General features: G+C 40.9%; 1 protein-coding gene across 1 annotated transcript; it reads right to left on the bottom strand.

Annotated features, from left to right (window-relative positions):
• Positions 1-65: 65 nt before the first annotated feature.
• On the bottom strand, positions 66-7,713 carry LOC121381186. Its single transcript, XM_041510367.1, has 3 exons — positions 6,578-7,713; positions 3,573-3,858; positions 66-1,622 (listed from the first exon to the last, which is right to left on the bottom strand). Exons 1-3 carry the CDS (start codon positions 6,818-6,820, stop codon positions 259-261), a joined length of 1,893 nt encoding a protein of 630 aa, XP_041366301.1. The 5' UTR covers positions 6,821-7,713; the 3' UTR covers positions 66-258.
• Between the last annotated feature and the right edge of the window lie 181 nt (positions 7,714-7,894).

Consider the following 7,894-nt stretch of genomic DNA (forward strand, 5'->3'; position numbering starts at 1 on the left):
CTGTGGGATGGTGCATATAAAAGATCCCTTGTTGCTAATCGAAAAGAGTAGCCCATGAAGTGGCGACAGTGGGTTTCCTCTCTCAATATCTGTGTGGTCCTTAACCATATGTCCAACACCACATAACCGTAAATAAAATGAGTTGAGTGTGTCGTTAAATAAAACATTTCCTTCCTTCCTATTTGGAACACTTCTACCTACAAGACAAATTTGACAGAAATCATTTTGACAATCTGAATGTTTTATGTACATTTCAGGCTATGCATGACTCTCTGATATTGCATTTTGGTCAGTACTGGATGTTTTTGCTATTAATTCACATGTAACATCACCTATCACAATAGTCTGGGAATCTGTAGCTGGCACGGACTTCCAACAGGTTCCCGAATACATCAGTAAGACCAGAAAACAGACGAGACACCCAACACTTTCTCCAAGAATCAGATACACGTACCACATGGGCGAATAATGCTGCATCAGCGGTCCGAGAATTGCCGGGTTGCCGATACTCCCCACGGACGCTGTGATCGATATCAGCGACGCTATTTTACCCGTCACCGTGATGTGTTCACAGATCAAGTTGTAGTTTGTCGGGAAGATAACTCCCATAGATAGACCGGCACCCGTCATCGATACCCACACCCCGGCATGAAAGGAATGTGCTGCAGAGAAGAGCAACCCTGTGCATGAAACAATCAGGAGGCTGTAGACGATAAACAGACACTTAGTTGGAGACAAACAGCGAATTAAAAATATTCCCAAAAAGCGGGAGACGGCGAACGCAGCCCAGTATGTTGATGTGATGAGAGTGCCTTCCGCTTTTGTCCACGTCATTGTTCTCACAACAAACAGCAGCATGAAGTTTGCCATTGTGTCCTCTATTGCTACGTAAAATATATTGAGGAAAATGATAATAAAGAGAGTTACCGTAATGGTTTTGAGACCAGCATTTCTCGTTTGGTTATTTTTCACATTTCCCTGTTCATGGTTCTCCCCGACCCTGGGTTGCTGTTGACAGTGCAGAAATAAAAATGGAATGGATACGATAATACATGCTGCAGCTACGATGATGTAAGCGATGTATACGATGGTTGTTCTTTTTTTCATGTGAGTGGTTGAATTTTGAAATGGTGAATATGTAGTTGAATTTTGAAATGATGAATATCTGGTTGTATTTTGAAATGATGTATATACGGTTGAATTTTGAAATGATGAATATCCAGTTGAATTTTGATATAGGGAATATTTTGTTGAATTTTGAAATGATGAATGTGGGGTTGCATTTTGAAATGATAAAAGTGGGGTTGAATTATGAAATGATAAATATGTAGTTGAATTTTGAAATGGTGAATGTGTAGATGAACCTATAAGCTTTGAATGGATAGTCAGAGTGTTTGTCCTATTCTCTGTGTTTGAGTTATAATTATCTATTATTTCTAGCCTAGAAGATATGTTTGTTGAGAGTTGTGTGGGATGAGGATTCTCTTCAGTCTGTCTTAGTGTCAGAAATGGTTCAGTCACAAGGGGACCTATCACCGATCCCACAGCATAACAGAAATGTATTGCCTGCATATAGGAGCGACCTTCTTTCCCCCATATCCTGATGATGTCAGCATTGCCACCTGAAGATAAATAAAGACATAATTAATGTATTGCCACCTAAATGTACATTAATATAAACTGTAAGAAAAATCATAATCCTAGGAAAAGTGTTTGTCTTAAAACTATTCATTTCAAAAAACAATGTCAAAAGTTACAATTTTTAATTTTCATCTCTTTATTTTCCAGACTTCTTTATGAGTATACACATCATAACTACAGGTACATTGGTGTAATTACAGTTATAAATGAATGGGTATAAAACATCGGGACGTTTCTAATAAAATTACCTGTCCATTAAAGGTGAGAATATCATGTTGTACGTTATATTGTTTTTATTTTTTCAAAAATTAAACAAAAAAACACGATTAAATTGATAATCAAATAGAATTTTCCATGAACTGTAGTCATCAATGTGTCGCAATAACAAATGGTTTGTTACTATTGATTATTATTATTATTATTATTATTACATATTTTATAAGCTACAGGTGATTGTGAAAGGATTAAAAAAAAAAGTATTTACATAAATTCAACAAAGTGATCACATCTACAGTGAAACATCTCAAAACTGGACTCTCTGTAAACTGGAATCCCCCCAAAACCTGACATATTTCACGGTCCTTTTTTACAAATCAGTACAGTATCAAAACTGGATACCTCTAAGAACCTGACATTTTACTTCGTCCCAAGGGTGTCCGGTTTAGAGGGGTTTCACTGTATAAATATTACATGCTGGAGCAGAAGTAATATTGTTCAGCATTGCTGGTGAAAGAAAGAAGTGTTTTATTTAACGACGCATTCAACACATTTTATTTACGGTTATATGGCGTTAGACATATGGTTAAGGACCACACAGATTTTGAGAGGAAACCCGCTGTCACCACTACATGGGCTACTCTTCCGATTAGCAGCAAGGGATCTTTTATTTGCACTTCCCACAGGCAGGATAGCACAAACCATGGCCTTTGTTGAACCAGTTATGGATCACTGGTTGGTGCAAGTGGTTTACACCTACCCATTGAGCCTTGCAGTGCACTCACTCAGGGTTTGGAGTCGGTATCTGGATTAAAAATCCCATGCCTTGACTGGGATCTGAACCCAGTACCTACCAGCCTGTAGACCGATGGCCTGCCATGACGCCACCGAGGCCGGTACATTTCTGGTGAATGCTGTGAGCTAATTTTGCCATTTACTCCTGCTTTTATATAACCACTTCTAGCACCATACCATTATTATTATTTTTTTTTTTAAACCCATAAAATACTGAAATGCCATTTCAGATCTTTCTTAAATAATTACAAGTAGGTTGTCCTTTGTAGAAATTAGTTGGCTTGAAGTCACATGTTAGTTTTAGTACTAAATAGTAACAACTGCAAGTGCCACTTGTATAACAACATGCTCTGGCATAAAGGTAAAAAACTCAAAATATTTATGGTGAACTTGTATTGATTTGATTCAACTAGTATTTGCCTTAAGATGGTTCCAAAGTGGTGAGAGTTTTTGCATTTGCCGTACACCATTTTGTTAGGGGGTTTTTTGTGTATGTGTTTGGAAAAAAATTTCTTGCCTGGAGTTATTATCAGGAGAATAAGGGATTCCTTTTTTGATATTTAGTCCCCTACTGGTCCAACCAGAGGACTATAGAGTTCTGCTCTGTTTGTTTGTCTGTCTGTCTGTCAGTCCCACATATAGTTTTCTGAACTCTCTTTTTTTTTTTTTTTTCATAATACCTCAAGATATTGACCTGAATTTTTTGGTATAGCTTTATCATATAGATATACAAATTAGGTGTTCGACTTTCACAAGGATTGGCTAATTTTTGACTGAATTATGGATCTTGAAGTTAGGAGATTAAAAAAACTAACAATTGAGCCCAGTAGTGGACATATATTGTTTTAGCAGTACTCTCAGAATGCTTGTATCAAATGGGAGAGTCGTGTGTGTGACAAAAATCTACATGCTTCACATACCAACATCTATTCCCGCCATGGGCATGGCACCGACAAAGATTACGACAAGCATCACAACGTAATTGGAACAGAATGGAAGCAGCCCAGTGAGTAGTCCGGTGGTTAGACTAGTGATGAAGAGCATCAGAGGCTTAGAGATGCGGTCGTAGAGGAAGCCGACGGGGAAGGAGCCGCAAGTGTAGCCGGCCGACATGGCCGTGATGAAGAGCGACAACTGCTGTGTGTCCGTGGCCGTGACAATCTGGAGGTCCAGCAGAGATGGACCGCGCTGGCCACCCACAACACCCTGCAGATACAAAAACATTGTACAGATTTATCTTACTGGCAATACATTGGGTATGTCTGTTGAAAAAAAGAAAAAGAAAGAAATATTTTATTTAATGACGTACTCAACACATTTTATTTATGGTTATATGGCGTCAGACATATGGTTAAGGACCACACAGATATTGAGAGAGGAAACCCACTGTCGCAACTTCTTGGGCTACTCTTTTCCGATTAGCAGCAAGGGATCTTTTATATGCACCATCCCAAAGACAGGGTAGTACATACCACAGCCTTTGATATACCAGTTGTGGTGCACTGGCTGGAGCGAGAAATAGCCCAATGGGCCCACCGACAGGGATTGATCCCACGTATGTCTGTTGAATTTAAATACACAAAAACAAAAATGACATTAATCCATTTTATGTACAGATCTTAGCACCAAGATCACCTAAGTGCATACAGTAGTTATGTACTTCCGGTGATCTTAGTACTAAAATCGCTTTGTAAAAAGAAATCAAACACAATGGATATTTTCCTCGCAACTTTGTGAGGAGAAAAACTATCTGGTAACTTTTTACTCCACTGATAGCTCTTGTGTATGGTAAGGTTGATAGAGGTGACCTTTTAAACGTGTGTGTGTGTGTGTGCGTCGGTGGGTGCGGGCGCGCATGTGTGTGTGTGTGTGCATGCGTGCGTGCGGGCACGCGCGCATGTGTGTGTGCTGTGTAGGTAGATTTTTATTTGGGGGGAAGGGAAGGATTGTACAAAAAGAATGGAATATTTATTTAATGACATTGCGGTACATTCTATTTGAAGTTTAACATATGGCTGTCAAGGAAAAGAGAAGAAACTTGATGCTGCCACATTGGCTACTCCTACCAGTAAAGCAGTGAGGGGTATTTTATATTCATTTCCCCCATAGACAAGACAGTACATACCACATATTTTGATGTACATGTCAGGAGACACTGGTTTGGATGGGGAAAAACCAGAGTGCATAAAGGATGATAGATCCTGTAACCCATCACACCTCATGTGAACACTCCACCAAATGAGCTAAATCGTACACCATGAATCAGGGGTGGGAATTGGTGAACTGTAACCCATCACACCCCAAGAGAACACTCCAGTAAATGAGCTAAATCATACACCATGAATCAGGGGTGGGAATTGGTGAACTGTAACCCATCACACCCCAAAAGAACACTCCACCAAATGAGCTAAATCGTACACCATGAATTGGGTGGGAATTGGTGAACTGTAACCCATCACACCTCAAGAGAACACTCTACCAAACGAGCTAAATCGTACACCATGAATCAGGGGTGGGAATTGGTGAACTGTAACCCATCACACCTCAAGAGAACACTCCACCAAATGAGCTAAATCGTACACCATGAATTAGGGTGGGAATTGGTGAACTGTAACCCATCACACCCCAAGAGAACACTCCACCAAATGAGCTAAATTGTACACCATGAATCAGGGGTGGGAATTGGTGAACTGTAACCCATCACACCCCAAGAGAACACCACCAAATGAGCTAAATAGTTCACCATGAATCAGGGGTGGGAATTGGTGAACTGTAACCCATCACACCCCAAGAGAACACTCCACCAAATGAGCTAAATCGTACACCATGAATCATGGGTGGCAATTGGTGAACTGTAACCCATCACACCTCAAGAGGACACTCCACCAAATGACCATGAATCCAAATCGTACACCATGAATCAGCCAAATCGTACACCATGAATCAGGGGTGGCAATTGGTGAACTGTAACTCATTACACCCCAAGAGAACACTCCACCAAATCAGCCAAATCGTACACCATGAATCAGGGGTGGGAATTGGTGAACTGTAACCCATCACACCTCAAGTGAACACTCCACCAAATGAGTCAAATCGTACACCATGAATCAGGGGTGGGAATTGGTGAACTGTAACCCATCACACCTCAAGTGAACACTCCACCAAATGAGCCAAATCCTACACCATGAATCGGGTGGGAATTGGTGAACTGTAACCCATCACACCTCAAGTGAACACTCCCACCAAATGAGCCAAATCGTACACCATGAATCAGGGGTGGGAATTGGTGAAGTGTAACCCATCATACCTCAAGTGAACACTCACCAAATGAGCCAAATTGTACACCATGAACCAGGGGTGGGAATTGGTGAACTGTAACCCATCACACCTCAAGTGAACACTCCACCAAATGAGCCAAATCGTACACCATGAATCAGAGGTGGGAATTGGTGAACTGTAAAAAAGATGAAATCTAGAGGGGTCCTGGAAATTCTTGAAATCCTAGGTTAAAATCTGTGCCATCTGACACATTTTGGAGGAAAGGACAATTAAAATGCGAGGAAACACAATGTTCCATGAGAGGAAAACGGCTGATCCGAGGAGAATTACCACCCCTGATGAATAAATGGATGTGTGTGTGGGTGGATGGATTAATTGTTGATGTATCCATGTATTTATATTTTATGTATAGGTAGATTATTGTTTTTTGGGGGGGGGGGGGGGGGGGGGAATGGAAGGGTTGTACAGTGAAACCCCTCTAAACTAGAACCTCAATAAGCCAGAATTCCCTCAAAACTGGATGTTTTTCAGTCCCTTTTTAAATATCAGTACAGCACCTCTGTAAACCAGATACCCCTAGATACCGGGCTTTTTACTTTGATCCCAGGGTTTCCAGTTTAGAGAGGTTTCACTGTAATATACTCACAAGTGTCAAGAATGCAAAACAGATTGACATGGTATGAACAAAATTCTTCCTGTATTCAGCTTCTCTCATTTTCTCCCTGAAATGTTTATTCACTTTGATATTTGTGTGATCATTATTGGCGTCCACTGGTATGCAGGTGTCACTGCATGCATCCAAATCTTGCATGTCTAAAACCTCCCTAGCGTCAGATACTGGTACAACTACTGGTAGGTCTTCTGTGGGGTTCTTGTGGTGGGAGACCATTCCTGTAAAAGTTTAAACAAGACCGCATGTCTTACTGTATGTAACATGAAGAATGATACACTGAATAAATTGATACATTTTTAAAGTTCAAAATATCAGGATTTTTCTTAGAAGAGGATGCAATTCATAAATGAGGCACTTGTAAGTATATCCTTTTTATTTGTGATGGAAATGGGTGTGTGCAGGTGTCCCAAACAGTGTCCAACTAGTATATTAAAGGGTGTGTGCAGGTGTCCCAGACAGTGTCCAACTAGTATATTAAAGGGTGTGTGCAGGTGTCCCAGACAGTGTCCAACTAGTATATTAAAGGGTGTGTGCAGGTGTCCCAGACAGTGTCCAACTAGTATATTAAAGGGTGTGTGCAGGTGTCCCAGACAGTGTCCAACTAGTATATTAAAGGGTGTGTGCAGGTGTCCCAGACAGTGTCCAACTAGTATATTAATGGGTGTGTGCAGGTGTCCCAGACAGTGTCCAACTAGTATATTAAAGGGTGTGTGCAGGTGTCCCAGACAGTGTCCAACTAGTATATTAAAGGGTGTGTGCAGGTGTCCCAGACAGTGTCCAACTAATATATTAAAGGGTGTGTGCAGGTGTCCCAGACAGTGTCCAACTAGTATATTAAAGGGTGTGTGCAGGTGTCCCAGACAGTGTCCAACTAGTATATTAAAGAGTGTGTGCAGGTGTCCCAAACAGTGTCCAACTAGTATATTAAAGGGTGTGTGCAGGTGTCCCAAACAATGTCCAACTAGTACATTAAAGGCCATGGTATGTCATGATCTTTAATATATCTGTCATGGCACATTCATTGAGATTGGAGAAACCCATATGCGACAACTGAGGTTTGATCCTATAAACCCAAGCACCTGAAACAAGTGCTCTACCAACTCTACTAAATCTCACTTTATGGGCTACTCTTTTTTTTCGATTAGCAGCAAGGGATCTTTCATATGCACCATCCCACAGACAGGATAACACATACCATGGCCTTTGATATACCAGTCGTGGTGCACTAGCTGGAGCAAGAAATAGCCCAATGGGCCCACCGACGGGGATTGATCCTTGACCGACCGTGCA

The sequence above is a fragment of the Gigantopelta aegis genome, chromosome 9 (assembly GCF_016097555.1).
Source record: "Gigantopelta aegis isolate Gae_Host chromosome 9, Gae_host_genome, whole genome shotgun sequence".
Lineage (NCBI taxonomy): Eukaryota > Metazoa > Mollusca > Gastropoda > Neomphalida > Peltospiridae > Gigantopelta > Gigantopelta aegis.

Bases quoted from the DNA above. Each gene is read 5' to 3' on its own strand.
- LOC121381186 (XM_041510367.1), bottom strand. From the start codon at position 6,820: ATGGTCTCCCACCACAAGAACCCCACAGAAGACCTACCAGTAGTTGTA. The intron at 3,859-6,577 runs GTGAGTATATTA...TTGTATCTGCAG, and splicing joins GTTTTGCATTCTTGACACTT to GGTGTTGTGGGTGGCCAGCG. The intron at 1,623-3,572 runs GTATGTGAAGCA...ATTTATCTTCAG, and splicing joins CATGGCGGGAATAGATGTTG to GTGGCAATGCTGACATCATC.